This window comes from Lepus europaeus, chromosome 12, assembly GCF_033115175.1.
Source record: "Lepus europaeus isolate LE1 chromosome 12, mLepTim1.pri, whole genome shotgun sequence".
Classification (NCBI taxonomy): domain Eukaryota; kingdom Metazoa; phylum Chordata; class Mammalia; order Lagomorpha; family Leporidae; genus Lepus; species Lepus europaeus.
In genome coordinates, this window is record NC_084838.1 from 70,286,759 (window position 1) to 70,302,265 (window position 15,507).

Sequence of the window (15,507 nt, forward strand, 5' to 3'; positions counted from 1 at the left end):
TCAGGTTTTTTTCTTCTTGCCTTATGGCTCAATAAAAGGTCATACCTTATTAAAAACATCCTTGCTAATGGCATCCATGTTCCACAAACACATCCTTTCTCTTTGTACAAGAGCCTCTTCTTTCTGTCGCCATTCTTCCTCCCGCTGCCTCAGTTCTGACACTGCTGTTTGTGCTTTGGCATGTTCCTGATCCAGGGACTCAGAGTTGTGCAGTGCTAAGCTACCAAGTTTCTGCTGAGCTTCAGCAAGATTCCATTTGCACGCTACAGAACTCTTCACAAACTCCTTTTGCTTTTGGCAAGCCAGTTCAATCCCATGGCTATACATCTGCATGAAAAAAGAGTAATTGTAAGAAATGGAAGGCAATGGCTATATTTGTGCAGCCCAGTTCAATTTCAGTTCTTTCTATTCAAAGGATTTCTATACAATGCCTTTGGTGGACCAAGTACCTTGTGTTCTGTATCTGCAGTTATATTTGTATATTACCACGGCCTTGTTTCGTCAACTAGACTCTAAGTTTCTTGGTTAATCCAAGCATCTCCCCCAACAACTGACAGCAACAAAAAGCCTGGTAACTATGGCAGTGTCTTGCATACAGCTAGTGCTCAACAAGACTGATTTACAGTCTTCATAATCCTGAACAAGCCGAATAATAAGAACAAGTTTAATTCTACTTCATGACTTCAGCATTCCACATGAGGAAAACCAGACCTTTATACTTTTATTCTTCAAGTTTTCCACAGTAAACGTTCTTTTATTTAAAGGTCATCAGTGCTTGCTATTTTCTTTCTGTATTATACCAATCCTTAGTGATCTAAGAAATTCTTATTAGAAAGTTTCTATCATGTATCTCTGACCTAATTTCAAATAAAACAGGCAAAGTTATTTTTTTTGTAAAATATTAAAAGGTTTATCCTGATGATTCTGTTCCATGCAAAAGCAGTAGGTATTCGTTCTAATACTTACTTAATCACTATATATGAACCATTGTAGTTAATTATTTTAATTCCTCACATTCTTTAGCTCTATAAAATAAAAGCTGAAGGCACATTCTTTTTGGCTTATTGGTCAAATGTTGATCACTTTCAAACTACTTACTCACAGTACTTTTTCTCTGATCTGTTTCCACATCTGCACCTCTATTCAAATCCTTGTAATTTCATACCTGAATTATCCAAGTACAAATGTAGCCTGTATTATCCCAAGTCTTTCTCCATTCTGCTAGACTGCAGTGATCCTTCTAAAAACCAAATCTTTGTTTATTCATTCTCAGAGCCTTGGGATAAAGTGAGAACTCTGGCCAGGCATCATTCTTCACGATGCCATTTCCTACTACCTCTCTTCACAGTGCCTGTTACTCTTCTCCTTGTCTGCTTATTCCCCAGTGCCTTCCCTGGCCTCCCAGCTCAAATATGGCAATTCTCCTCCTTAAGGTAATTCCCATTTCCATTCCAGTTTCTGCCATCCCCTAGGCTTCTCCTTAACCATTCCCCCCCACCCAGATTATGCATATTTCTTTGGGGTGTTTTTCCACACAGCATTATTGCTTATGTTTTCTCAACTATGAGCTTCTAGAAAAGCCAGAATTCAACAAATATGAGATGGTTAAATGAATCTGCACTTCATCGAACAGGCTGGCAGCAGTGAGGAATTCTGAGGCAAGGAGCAAGCAAGGCCCCTCCTTCCTAGCTGTGTCTCCAGGCAAACTCAGGTTTCTACTGGAGCAAATGTGCACACAGTTGGCTATTCAGATGTTGTTTACTCTTTCAGCAGGTTTACAGCCCAGGTACCAAACACCATGTCCCTAGCTAACCAAGTGAAACATTTATTTTACTTTTTGCTATCTTAGAATAGGATCAAGAATAACTGCGAAGCAGCTATGCTTAAAATGGGGACAAGAAGAGGAGACAAATGAAGCTATAAAACTTATTTTGGAAGGAATACCAAGATATACCAAGAATGGTAATATGGATAAGTGGAAGTATCTTGCATTTTTAAATTGGGTGCAAGCAAATATTTCTCAAACCAAATGAATTCTAAAAATGATTTATGTTTAAATTCTTCTCCACAGACTACCCAGACAACATGTGGCCCTTTTGACAAACTATCTAACATGCACTCAAGTGATTAAAGGTTTGGTCATATTTTAATCTGTGAACATACTAAAATTCTAGGGGAACATTAAAATTGTTGAATTTTAATGAACATAAATTCTGTACAAGGAACTCAGCATTAACGTCTGCTAATGTAACTTTACACATCAAAAATCTCCTACTGAATCTTTATATTCTGATCTGTCTTTACATTGATTGGATGTTTGAACTATAGATCGTCTATTACATTAAGATGTCTAAATTCCACATAATTGGTAAAAATCAAACCAAAGATTTTTTTTTTAATAGAAAAACAAGATTTATTTAAATTGGGAACCTCCTACCAAAGCAGCCAGGAGGGGGGTTCCAAGAGAGGAAGACCCCAAGCCAAAGCTTTTAAACACTTGTTAAAAAGATTATAAGATGCCTATAGATTGGATTAAACATTTTCTCCTTTCCAAAAATTTAAGTCCTAAAGTTAGCAAGGCAAAAAGTATAGAGGCAGTAAGCTTATGAATTTAGAATTAGTAATCATTTTGCAAATTTTAAGACCATTTAAAGGTAGTTTCAGTCAACAAAGTTTTACAGTACTTCACAGGATAAGACATGCAGTTAGATGGGGAAAAATACAGGACTAGGAGTCCTAAATTCGAGTTTTAACTTTGCCACTAACTAGCCATATGGACTCAAAGAAATCACTTTTAAGGAAAGCGATAGGCTGACTCACTTTTAAAATCTCTTTCAGTTAAACAAGTTTGTAAGTGCCCAAGTAAAATAATAATACTTTTAAAATCCTGAGTTTCTATTAGGTTACTTTTGTGATTCAACCACAAAGCCCTGAAGAAGTTATTGATTGAATTATTCATTCCCTTGCCATATTCTTTCGAAATTGACAACAGCAGCTGGTGTTCACTCTTTCCCTCTGTGACACAGTATGTGCTTATAACACATTTGTATATAAGGATGACATTAGTGATCCATAATTAGTGAATGACTACAGACCCATCAACTCTCATCCTGCTCTCACTTTCCCAGTGCCTCGCTGGCTGAAGAACACTCTGTGGTTATGAAACAGCATTTTTCTCTGTGTGAAGCTAAGTAACCCCGTCAGTCAGACATAACATTGATGATCCTCCACTTATTGGCAAACGTTTTAAATTACCATTCTTCATTAACATCTAGCAAAATGAGTTCAGAAGGAACACATCTACAATGCATTTCATTGACCATGTTAGTGTTTAGTCTGCGATCCTGAAACATATTTCCAAAACACACTCGGGTCAGGAGGAAAAACAAAACAAAACAAAACAAAAAGGACAAAGTGACGCAGGCAAGCTCTCCCTAAGATAGGACTCAGAAACATTCAAAATTATTTGAATTAAGTCTCAGGGGCAAGAAAACTGGACTGAAAGCACAAGTTGCATCAGGTACCTGGGGGAAAAGTCTGAGAGAAAAAGGCAAGTGTGTGCCTCTACGCTTTTATCGGAAAACCAAACAGGGAAAGCCAGACACGCGGGTGGGAGAGGTGTTAAATCCAAAGCCGGCGTCAAAAGCGAGATTTACAGGGATCTGCTCAGCTACCAACGTGGGTGAACCCGCGTGTGAAATCTGCGGGACTCACGAACTACAGTCGTGCGCTGTCCCTAACTCAACAGTGAGTGGGCAAGAGTGCCGGAGCCTCTGACTTAACAGAGTGTTCGGATGAGAGCAATCCCAAGAGGACAAAGGGTCACCGGCAGATACGGCGTGAGCCGCCCCAAATCTGGGTGCTGTCAGGGAGGGGGAGATGAGGGACGCCTTCCAAGGGTGAGCAGGGATCAGCCGAGGTGAAAGAAACGGTGTGCGCCGAGGGGGAGGCTGGGCACGAATGAACACACGGCCACCTCTTCTTCCCTCAAAGGATGCTACCACCGCGGCGGGCTGGCATCAGGCCCCCCAGCCCCGCGACAGCTAGGAACAGGGCCAACGGGGCCGCCGAGACGCGGCACTCCGGGGGGCTGTGCGGCTGCACCTCCCCGACCCCCCAGCGGAACGCGAGCCCCTCTCACCTGGGCGCCACCGCCCGGCAGCTGCGGGCAGCGGGGGGAGACGGGGGACACGTCCAAGTCACTCTCTTCCTCGGCCTCACCCTCGACCCGAGGGAGGCTCCAGGGCCCCGGCGGCGGCCACGGCTGCTCCATGTCCCGCTGCCCCGGGCCCAGCACCAGCGACAGCCAACGGACTTGGCGTGAGCGGACCCTGCTGCGCGGAGCCAGCCACCCCAGCCGGCCGGGTTCGTTACCCACAATCCCCGCGCTGGCCGCGATGCCTACGCACAGCCCGCGCCAGCCAGGGCCGAGCCGCCGGCGGGTGGCGGAAGGAGCGCCCGACGGGGCAGCGTCACTTCCGGATGGGGCGTGGCCGCGGAGGGCCGTCTCGGCGGCTGTGTGTGGGGTGGATTGAGAATCCTTTCTGGTTTAACACTCGTTCCCGCAGGCATTTAGGCGCCGACGACTTAACCTTCACGGTGCTGCGGTCGGCGAATGTCGGGTCGTGTTAGAAACTTGTCCCTGCCCGCCGGGAGGTGCGCGGCCGGACCGTGTTTGCACGTACACTGACAGAGGAACAGTAGGTCTCAGGGTGGAGCAGGCGGGGTAGGGGCCCGACTCTTGAAGGCAGAGCCTGTTTCTTCCCATATCAAGTTACAGGTACCAAGCGAGTTCTGCAAAACTTGCTGGAAGGAGGAGGACCCTAACTGGCTTCAAGCAGCCGTGTAGGGCTCCCTGTTTGTTTACTTCTGGCGTTTAACCCTCAGGATTTGTGCTAGCGCCATATCCTTTTAAAAATTTTATTTATTTATTTGTTTATTTTTTTTTTGAGAAGAAGAAAAAAAAATGAGGCCTTCCGGAGGTCGCACATTTTAAGAACAGCTAGAATCCAGCCCACCGAGTGTAACTTCCAAAATGTGCATGTTTAACCATCAGGCCTTGCTGCTCTGCTCACAATTTAAAAGGCCCAAATAAAAACAACAAGACGCCATTTTTTCAATCTACTGGATTGGCAAACTTTTGTAATTGCTTAATACCAAATGTTGGCCAAGATATGACAAAAAAAGAGCTGTTATTTGACCATATGAGAGTCATAAGTACTTTCATACAGCAATTTCGCTGCTGGGAAGTTATCCAACAGTTATTTTTGCACCAATATCCAAAGATTTATCTATAAAATTTTTTTCAGTGATAAGAAAATCTAATTGCCCATCACTGTATTAACACTGCTTGTTAATACAGTGGGGTTCTTTGAGTCTTTAAAAAGAATCAAGTATATCTACAGTTACTGATAGTAGAAATATCTCCAAAAAGTATTGAGTTAAAAAAGGCACATTGCAGAATTAGATATATATATGGAGATACATACATATATATGGGGGGGGGTCTCCTAGTTTCATAAAAACAAATCTGTAAATTTTTAGAGGTATACAAGAAACTGTTAGTGATTGCCTAGGGTGGGTGAGATGGGAGGAAAGTTTCTGAGGATCTTTCCACATTCAACTTTCCTCTATTATGCTATTTGGATATTTTCCAGTGCATATAGAACTTAATCATTACAAATGAAAGTTGAGAAGCCCTGCATCTAAACCAACTGAGTTTAAGAGTGAAAACCACAGGAGAAAACGGAAAGGGAGAAAGAAAAGGACAGCACTTTTTTCTCTTTACTGTCATGAAGCCACATGGTGAGTTGAGCAATGCTTGGCATAAAGTAAGCTCTACAAAAATACTAAATGATGCTGATGGTGATGATGGTTTTCCCCCTACCTTTTTTTCACTGTTTCTCTTCAGTTTTGTGTTCTAGCAGGCCTCTAGTTTTAGATCTCCTCATATTTTGGCTGGCTGGGACGATCTTGTCTACTTATGTGCCTTTAAATAACATTAAATCGACAATTTCCAAATTGCAATTCAAGCCCTGACCTTACCACAGAACTTCAGAGGATTATGCTTACCTGCTGATTTGACGTCTCTGTTTGAATGACTCATACACATTGTACATTTAACACATCCAAAAAACAACTCTGGATCCCACTTCCTTCCCCAAACCTCTTATTTCCGTCTTCTCAATGAGTGACACCACGATCAAATCCAAAATCTTGGGCTTAAACCCTTCTTCTTCACTGTTCTTGTCTAAACTGTCAGCAAGTCCTGTGATTTCCCTCCCAAATGTGCCTTGAATCTCTAGTTTTCTCCAGCTTTATTGCTCTCTGCTTAGGTCAGGAGACCATGCTCCCTTCTGAGAACTACTGGAGCAGTTGTCCATGCTTCTCTTCCATTCTTTCACCATATAATGTATTTGTACAGTTGCTGCACATATCTAAATCAGATCATGTCACCTCCCACCTATATCAGTTATATTCTCTCAATGCAAGTAACTGAAATCTCAGATATTTAAACTGTAGGGACATTTATTGTTTACTGAACAAAAAGGATAAAGCTTTGTGGTCCCAGGATAGGTTTAACATTTGCCAGTTGTAGCAATGACCCAGGTTATTCCTCTCTACTGTCCTACAATTGGTGACTTGCATCTTTAGGTTTGTTATGTCATGGTTGCAAGATGGGTACCCTAGCTCTGGAAATTAAAACATAACATACATAAAGCAGGAAGCGAGAGAGGAGGCAAAAATAGGTTTATTTACTTATGGCTTTCATATTAGGGATAAATATATTTTCCAGAAGCTTCTAGTGACTGTCTTCTATGTCATTGGCCAGAACTGGCTTAGTAAATTATGATTTATTACCTGGAGCTGTATGCATTGTCGCCCAAACACAACTAGGGTTCTGTTGACAAGGAAGAAGAGGTTATGACTGTTAGGTAAACAATCACATTGACTGTTTTAATTCTTTAAGTTCCTGTGCAATCTAGTGGCAACCTAACTCTTTAGCATCATCTTGTAACTCCATAACTCCCTGCTCTAGGTCTCTGTTAGTATGTTCATTGGCCATTCCATTCCTCAAACACCCATTTCTCCCGACTCAAGCCCTTTGTGTTTGCTGTTCCCTTTGCCAGTATATTGTTTCTCTTAGCGTGTTTAACATCTCAGTAGTGGTCATGCTTCTCAGGTGAAATGTCTTACCCTAGAGAGACCAACTTGGCAGCTGAGTCTAATTGGACTCGTATGCTCTAACCTGTAACATTCTGTCCACCACCTTTGATATTTTCCTTCCCACCATTCATCATGCTATTATTATCTTTTTTATGTTTACTCATTTATTATGTTTTCTTCCCCACTAGAATCTAAACTCCACAAAAGCACGGTTTTTTTTCTTGTTCACCCTTTTACCTGCATTGCCTATAACAATATCTGGCACATAGTAGGAACTCAATGAAAATGTGCTGAGTAAATGAATAGGAAATAAAGGATAGAAACAAGGATAGAAGACAAGATGCAGAATTAAATAAAGGCAGACAAGAGTAAAAAAGGAATACAGTTATGTTTTGTTAGAAGAAGGAGTAGACATCATGAAATTAGAGGTAGTCTCATCTTGAGCCACTGATGATTTCAGGGTCTAAATCCTGTACTCAAGCAGAGTAGATATTTGGAACTTAAGTCTTAAAACTTAATCATTCTCTCCCACTTTCTTATATAGGATAATAGAATTCCTTAGAAATTGCTTTGTGTCATAATTTATCTACTCCTCTCATAGAGCTAGCCAGCTGAACCTTGAAAGACCATGTTAATTTTTTTTCTCTATAGAAATTACTTCTAGATGGAAGGGCTTTGTCCAAATGGCCAAGGACATTGCTTATGGAATTATTATGTCAGTACTGAGCCTGCAAATACCAGTGAATCAAAGCGCAACACAGAGAGTAACATATGAACCTGACTCATGAATTCTAATAAAATTTTGTGAAATGGATCCCATGTGTGGATCCAGATCCCAAATGACTTCAAAATTGTTAAAAGCTGTTTGGTTGTAATTTGACTCCTTCCTAGAAGTATTCCTGATTCTTGAAGAAAATTCCCAAGAAGTGTTTGGACTTAGAGAAGTACTCAATATAACTCTCTCTCTATCTCTCTGATGTCTAACTCTGCCTGGCCAAAAAAAAAAAAAAAAAAAAAAGAAGTACTCAAATTACCTGCTTCTGTTTTGGATGCAGAAACCACTGTTCTAATAATATAGTGCCTTTAAATGGGTTTCTTTCTGAATTACTTGTATTACACATCACAGTAATTTGCTTATCCTCATTTGGGGTACATAGAATCTCCAGATTTTCTCTTTAGGTGTATGTAACACTTCTGTTGAAGATAATTTCATAGTGATGCCACCAAAAATCATCTTGATGGGCTATTTTTTAAATATTTATTTGAAAGTCAGAGTTACACAGAGAGGAGAGGCGGAGAGAGAGAGAGGGCAAGAGAGAGAGGTCTTCCATCCAATGGTTCACTCCCCAGATGGCTGCAACGGCCGGAGCTGTGTCGATCCAAAGCCAGGAGCCAGGAGCTTCTTCCGGGTCTCCCACGTGGGTGCAGGGGCCCAAGGACTTGGGCCATCTTCTACTGCTTTCCCGGGCCATAGCAGAGAGCTGGACAGGAAGTGGAGCAGCCGGGTCTCGAACCGGCGCCTATATGGGATGCCAGTGCTTCAGGCCAGGGCGTTAACCCACTGTGCCACAGCGCCAGCCCCAGTGGGCTATTTTTTTTTAAAAGAATTATTTACTTGAGAGGTAGAGTTACAGAGAGAGAGGGGGAGAGAGGGAGAGATCTTCCACCCACTGGTTCTCTCTCCAAATGGCCGCAAATGGGCAGAGTTGGGCCAATACAAGTCAGGAGCCAACAGCTTCTTCTGGGTCTTCCACGCAGTGCAGGGGCCCAAGCACTTGGGCCATCTTCTACTGCTTTCCCAGGCCATAGCAGAGAGCTGGATCAGAAGAGGAGTAGCCAGAACACGAACCGGCCTTCATAAGGGATGCGGGTGCTGCAGGTACTACACCATAGTGTCGGCCCCTTGATGGGCTATTTTGTTAGGAGATTCACAAAAGCATATGATAACTTTTATTTTTCCTTTTAAAAAGATTTATGTATTTGAAAGAGTGACAGAGAGAGAAGCAGAAATGGACAGAGAAAAAAAGAGCTGCAACAGCTGGAGCATGGAATCAGGAGTCCAGACCTCTGAGTCTCCCATTTGGGTGGCAGGGGTCTAGGTATTTGGGCCATCATCTGCTACTGTTCCAGGCACATTAGCAAGATGGATTGGAAGCAGGACTCTGGGAATCGAATCCATGTCCCATTATGGGATGCCTGCATCTGAAGCAGAGGCTTAACTTCTGTGTCACAACACTGGCCCTTGGCTTTTCTTATTTGAAGATAGGTTAAAGATTTTTGAAAATTGTTATGAATATTTAACATTTTTATTTTCATTTTATGAATGATAGAGATTTGCTGATTCATTCCTCAAATTCCTGTAACATCTGGGATTGGGCCAAACCAAAGTCAAGAGCACAGAATTCAATCTGCACCTCCCATTTAGGGGACACGGACCCAAGTACTTGAGTCACTTCCTGCTGCCTCTCAGAGTGCACACTATGTGGAAGCTGGAATCCAGAGAGGAGCTTTGACTTAAACTCAGGCACTCTAATAGGGGATGCAGGTTTCCCAAGTAGTGTCCTAACTCCACAAAGGCTTGTGCTGGTCCAGGCTGAAACCAGGAGCCAGGAACGCCCATGTGGGTGGTAGGGACCTTGAGCCTTTGCTTGCTGCATCTCAGTGTCTGCATTGGCAGGAAGCTGGAATCAGGAGCAGAGTCAGGATCCAAACCCTGGCACTTGGATATGGGGTGCAGGCATTCCAAGTGTCATCTTATGGCTATACCAAATGTCTGCCCCTCTTCAAAATAAATAAATAAAATTAGATAATGGTGAAGCATATGTGTTTGTGTTTTAGTGAAACCACACCCATAGAATAAAATCTAGCCATGGAATTTCTGAGCCAAATAGAAATTTTGGTGGACATTATTAATTTTTTCTGCAGAGAAGTTACATGTGGTAGGCAGAATAACAGCTCCCAGAGATGTCCATACCCTAATTCCTGATTCCTGGAAAAACGTTATCTTACATGATAAAGGAGAAATTAAGGTTGTAGGTGGAATTAAGTTTGTTAATCATCTGACTCTAAAAATAGGAGCATTATCCTGGATTATCCGGGTGGTCCCAATGTAATCAGAAACATAAAAGTAGAAGACTGAGAGGAGGGTGCTGTGGCACAACAGGTTAAGCTGCTGCTTAGGATACCTACTCTCCATATCAGAATACTTGGGATTGTCTTGCCTGCACTTCTGTCACCGGAGGAAAGGCCGTGGAAGCCATGGGCTCTTGTCTTCACAAGAAAGAATTCAGGCGTGAGACAGAGAGCAGAGTGATAAGGCTTTGTTGAGGACAGGGCATCCGTCAGAACAGAAGGGACAGGCAGAGAGTGCCCAGTTGCTCGGACTGGGGGAGAGCAATGCTACATGGTTGAATGGAGAGAATCCACCTGGGCAGGCCAGGCAGGCTGCTCAGCTAAGAGGCAGAGCTGAGCTCACAGTCTGTTTGGACTTCCCTAGGTTTTTAAGGGAGTCTCTTTACCCACCTCCCGCTCTCCTCCAGGACAAAGGATGGGGAGTCCTAGCAGAAGGGTCTGTTGGGTGAAAATTAGCAAATTCCTCCTCAGATTTGCTGGAGCTGGGCAGAGTAGGGGGGCTTCCCTTAGGGTCTGTGAAGGTTTTATTGCCCCATGTTATCAGGTCAGGTAACCCATTTGGTCCTTAAGAGAGAGAATTCTCCTGGGAGCTTTCCTTGGGGGAAACGTTGGGACCACCTGGGAGGTTACCAGGGTCTGGGCAGGGCTTTGAAGTGTAAGATGCTGGGCTTCTGGAGCTTCTGCAGTGGGTGCTGGTCTTCAGGCTTGTCTCTCTCATACACACAGGCTAAATTTCTAACTTCCTACCTAACGCTTCCAATCCGGCTTCCTGCTAATGTGCACCCTGTGAGGCATCAGATGGTGGTTTAAGTGCTTGGGCATACGCCACCAACACATTAGGGTAGAATTCCTAGCTCTTGCCTTTAGCCTAGTTCAGCCCTAGTCTCAGCTCTTGTGGGCATTTGAGGAGTGAACCAGCATATGAAATATTTCTCTCTCTCTCTCTCTCTGGCTCTGCCTTTCAAGTAAATAAAAAAGAAGTTAAACTTTTAAATGGACAAGATGTTTAAAATATATATATATATATATATAATGTATTTATTTAAAGTGGAAAAGAGAACCAGAAAAATGGAAGCATGAGAAAGACTTAGCTGTATGCTGCTGATTTTGAAGACAGAAGAAGGGAATTTTGAGTGAAGGAATAGCAGCAGTCTTTAACATTGGAAAAATAAGGACATAGAAAGGGTAAGGAACGCAGTCTGCAGGCCCCTTAATTTTAGTCCCCGGAGATATGTGTTGGACTTCTGGTCCACCAAGCTTTAAATAATAATTTTTTTTTGTTTGTTTGAAGCTCCTAAATTTGTGTTGTTACAGTAGTCATAGAAAGCTAGTATGTGTTTACAACCTCATCAACAATGTGTAACTGTTTCTCTATACTCCTCTCATGAGTGCCTTCTTTTTTTTTTTGAGAGCTTCACCCTTCTTATGAATATCCCTCTTATTTAAAAAATGTGTTTATAATTTTGTGTCTTTTAATTAATTTTTAGTTAAAAGGAAAATCTCAGCCCATTATTGTCTGACAGTCATATTCTTATTCTTTGGAAAATTCCCATTTGGGCCAGTTTTTGTTTTCTTGTTTGGCATCAGGATGTGGGCAGCATGTGCTGATGTGTCATTTCTGCAGTGCTGATGTCATTGCTGTTAAAGCTGCATTGCAGAAGCACTCTGGGAATATAAATTGTTGGAATCTGTTTGCTGCCACCATGAGGTGCCTACACCGTAGTAAAGCCATTCTCTTGACCTGGTGACAGTCTAATCCTTGAATGGCTTTGTTTGGCCTCCCGCAGAGGTGGTAGCCTCAATGATGAATACTTTGCCAGGTGGGCCAGAGGCATCTCCATGGCAGCCTGTAGCCTCTGGTGGTCATGGTGGGGAAAATTAACAGAGTACATTCCCTGCTAGCTGATTTATTACCCTTCAATATCCTCTTGACATACTAGCAGAAGTTGCTGCACTCTGTTCTTTCTCATTATGCATATTTAATTTGCCCTGATGTGGCAGGACCTCCCCTTACCCATGTACATGAACCCTTAAAGACTGGTTTGATAATCTCTGCACTTTTAACATCTACTCAAGGGTATGTGTTAAGCATCTGCTTTGCTAGGTATTTAGTATACAAACACTTAGCCATGCAGAACTTACAGATTATGGAGAGAGTAATCAGCAATCCCAAGAATAAATGTAAATCTGCTAGTGTGACAGTTGCTGCAAAGATGATAAATATGGGTAATAGTATGGAACAGAAGAAGGCACAGGGAAGCAGGAGAGGCCTGAGAAGGATAAGTGAATCTGTGTACATGTGTTAACCAATATCCATATTGGATGGCACCCACGTTAAGAGTATAGAGCAAGGAAAGGAGAGGACCTGAAAACATTGCTTAGCCAGGCAGAGGACAGAAAAAGAATGACCAGAATTGGAGGGAAATGAGAAGGCTGTCAGCAGCTAAGCAAGAGAGGCCAGTTATATCAGAAGTTAGGGATAGGAAGAGCGCTGGATGGGACACCGTATCTCCAGGTAGCAATAGGATGTCTATGCTGTAGGGCAGTAATGTGGTGGGGCACATCTGGATTCAAATGTGGCTGTCTTTGTCTGAAAATAGGGATAATAGTCTCTCCTTCAGAGAGTTATTGTGAGGATGAAATGAATTATTATATGCAATGTTCCTAGCACTTTTAAGATTCTTAGTATTGATTTCTCTCTTCTATTTTACCTCTGCTACTTATTTACTAACCTGTTTTGGTTATCACTTTTGACACCTTAGCTTTGGTGTTGGTGACTTATAACATGAGTGACAAATAGGTGAGTGAGTGACAAATAGGTGTTCTGGACATTGTAGGGGTCCATGCGGCCACTTGGTATCTCATGACATGTAGAGAGAGCACAGGAATTGAATAAGGACACAATATGTGCTTCTTCATCACACTGGGTTTTTCCCTCCCAGGGACTCCAATCAGAGAAACAAACACCTAACTTTTGTCTTGGGGAATCTTTCTGCACTATTCCCAATTGCCTAAATCTCCACTGCAAAATATTAGCAATAAATGACTCAACACTAGGTAGGATTTTCTTTTTGTTTTCTTTTCAGAGACAGATTTTTCAGATTGGTTAAAAGCAGCAACTCCTTCCCCTTCAGTTTTGGGCAAATACAGTGAACAGAAAAAAAAAAAATATATGACTCCCTCTCTACTATTAAGAACCGTAGCCCTGCCCACTATTTCTTTTTGTTATTTATTTATTTATTTATTTATTTATTTTTACTGTTAACTGTGGCTTTGGGCAAATAAGGTGACTACTCATTGGGAGATGATGTAATTCGACGCTTATCTTAGATTAACTAAACCCCTGAAAAAGCTGAACAATGCGCTGAAGAAAGACTGACAAATATTTCCATTGTAGGCAACCTAATTTATAAACTTTAATTATTGCTGGGTTTCTAATTAGCACACGTTTTAATTTCTTGTTTTTGATGACTGTGTTATCTAAGCCAAACATGAAGATATAACATTTAATAAGGAAGAGAATACTTTTTAAGGGCAGGTAACTGTATTAAATCACCATACAGAAGTTCCAGGGTTTAGGGGTCGCATAGTTACTAAAAATGAGTCGTATTTAAATTATGACGGAGCTATGTTCTCATTCCACATTTTGAATGGAAACTGAACATTTTAACGTAGTTCCTGGGGCCATTAAGAGAGTCGAGGGAAAGAAAAGTAGGTTCCCTAGCACCTAGGGATCTGGCCACCGCTTCAGGACCCGGCCAGCCCTCCCGCCGGCGCAGGGCCCGCTAAGCAGACGTCCAGAGCGGCTGTTCCCAGCGGAGCGCAGGGCGTGCGCGCGTTCCCGGTGGAAGGCGGAGCTTTGGATGCCCATGGCAACGCGACGCTTCCGCCTTCTGGAAGCTTACACTCCAGCTCCGGTTGTGAGACCCGTCCCGGTGGGAGGGACCCGGGCTGGCGGGGACAGATGGGGGACGGGGTGGGGCAGGGGGCTGGGGAAGTTTCTGGGAGCACTTGCCCTAGGGGTTGAGCTAAACTAAGAAAGGTTGCTCCAGGACTGCACGGAAGGATCTTTTCATTCCGGTCGTTTCGCCCACGCAGGGAACGATGCCTCTGGAGGTGGTGGTGGAACTGCAGATCCGGGCGGTAAGAGACCCGTAACCCTCCCCTTAACCTCGTCAGATTCTTACACTGTCCCTGTGGTTTAGCGCCACCTCTCTCCCACTTCACACAAACTCATCTTTATCTTTTGGGGCAGATGGTACCCTTGTCCCTAAGATTGTCCACATTGGCCTCCCCCCGACGTCCTATTGCAGCTCAAGTGTTCCAACCTCCTCTTTTTTTTATTTTTTATTTATTTATTTATTTTATTTTTTTAACTAAAGCCAACATTTCTTAGCTTTATCCTGAGCTTTTCCTTTCTTTTAAAATAACCCTGCATTAAGTCCAAGGAAGATTTTCTTTTCTAGGGTAAAGGTTTACAAAAGGATTTAAAAACTTACTTTTAATAACCAGGGAATAATCTAACTTTTTTAAAAAAGTGTTTACTTGAAAGGATGAACAGGGAGAGAGAGAAAAAAAGAGAGAAAACTTGCATCTGCTCATTCACTTCCCAGATGGCAGCAACAGCCAGGGCTGGGCCAGGCAGAAGCCAGGACCCTGCCAGTCTCCCCAAACACTTGAACCGTCATCTGTGGCTTCCCAGGATGTACATTAGCAGGAAGCTGGATCAGAAGTGGAGTGGCTGCAAGTTGAACCCACGCACTCTGATATGGGATGCTGGCTTCCCACACAGTAGCTTAACGGCTGCTCCCAGTGCCTGTCTCAACAAATGTTTTATGATTGTCCATCTAACCCTTGTAAGTGAGGTCCTAGGACAATGACTACAGTCAGTCCTCCCTATGCCATTTCAGCTTTCATTTTCCAATCCTTCATTTGTACTTAGTGACTGACATGCAGCTTTGCCTCCAAGTTACTAGAAGCTTCTCTACTGGCCGCAATTACAAACATAATGCTTGCAGGACACTGCCATGATATGTGTGGACAGCCTCTGTGCAATTGGCAAATGCTGTGGTTTCATCATACATGGAGCTGTGAAACATGATCAGAAGTCCTGGATTTGTCCCACTTTGCTGACAGCAGATAGAGCCAGATGGTATCAACTGTGCTGTCAATTAAAGCTCTCAAAATTGTACAGGAAGATGAAGGAGC

At 42.8% G+C, this 15,507-nt stretch overlaps 2 protein-coding genes across 7 annotated transcripts in view; one reads left to right on the forward strand and one right to left on the reverse strand.

Annotated features, from left to right (window-relative positions):
- Window positions 1-4,401, reverse strand: part of CDC37L1 (cell division cycle 37 like 1, HSP90 cochaperone) — a 31,440-nt gene extending 27,039 nt beyond the window's left edge. Inside the window, exons 1-2 of the mRNA XM_062208312.1 lie at window positions 4,142-4,401; window positions 46-327 (exon numbers count right to left, since the gene is read on the reverse strand). Coding sequence (XP_062064296.1) covers window positions 46-327; window positions 4,142-4,273 — 414 coding nt within the window. The 5' untranslated portion in view covers window positions 4,274-4,401. The remainder of the gene's footprint in view (window positions 1-45; window positions 328-4,141) is intronic.
- A 98-nt stretch (window positions 4,402-4,499) lies between these two features.
- SPATA6L (spermatogenesis associated 6 like) overlaps window positions 4,500-15,507 on the forward strand; it is an 84,698-nt gene continuing 73,690 nt past the window's right edge. For 3 of the 6 annotated variants that reach the window (XM_062208319.1, XM_062208314.1, XM_062208318.1), the window contains exons 1-3: window positions 4,500-4,700; window positions 5,658-5,805; window positions 14,398-14,442. In XM_062208319.1, the coding sequence (XP_062064303.1) occupies window positions 5,803-5,805; window positions 14,398-14,442 (48 nt within the window). In that variant the 5' untranslated portion in view covers window positions 4,500-4,700; window positions 5,658-5,802. Of the gene's footprint in view, window positions 4,701-5,657; window positions 5,806-11,427; window positions 11,485-14,183; window positions 14,217-14,397; window positions 14,443-15,507 lie in introns of those variants that run through there. The other 3 variants (XM_062208315.1, XM_062208317.1, XM_062208316.1) reach the window with 3 other exon arrangements.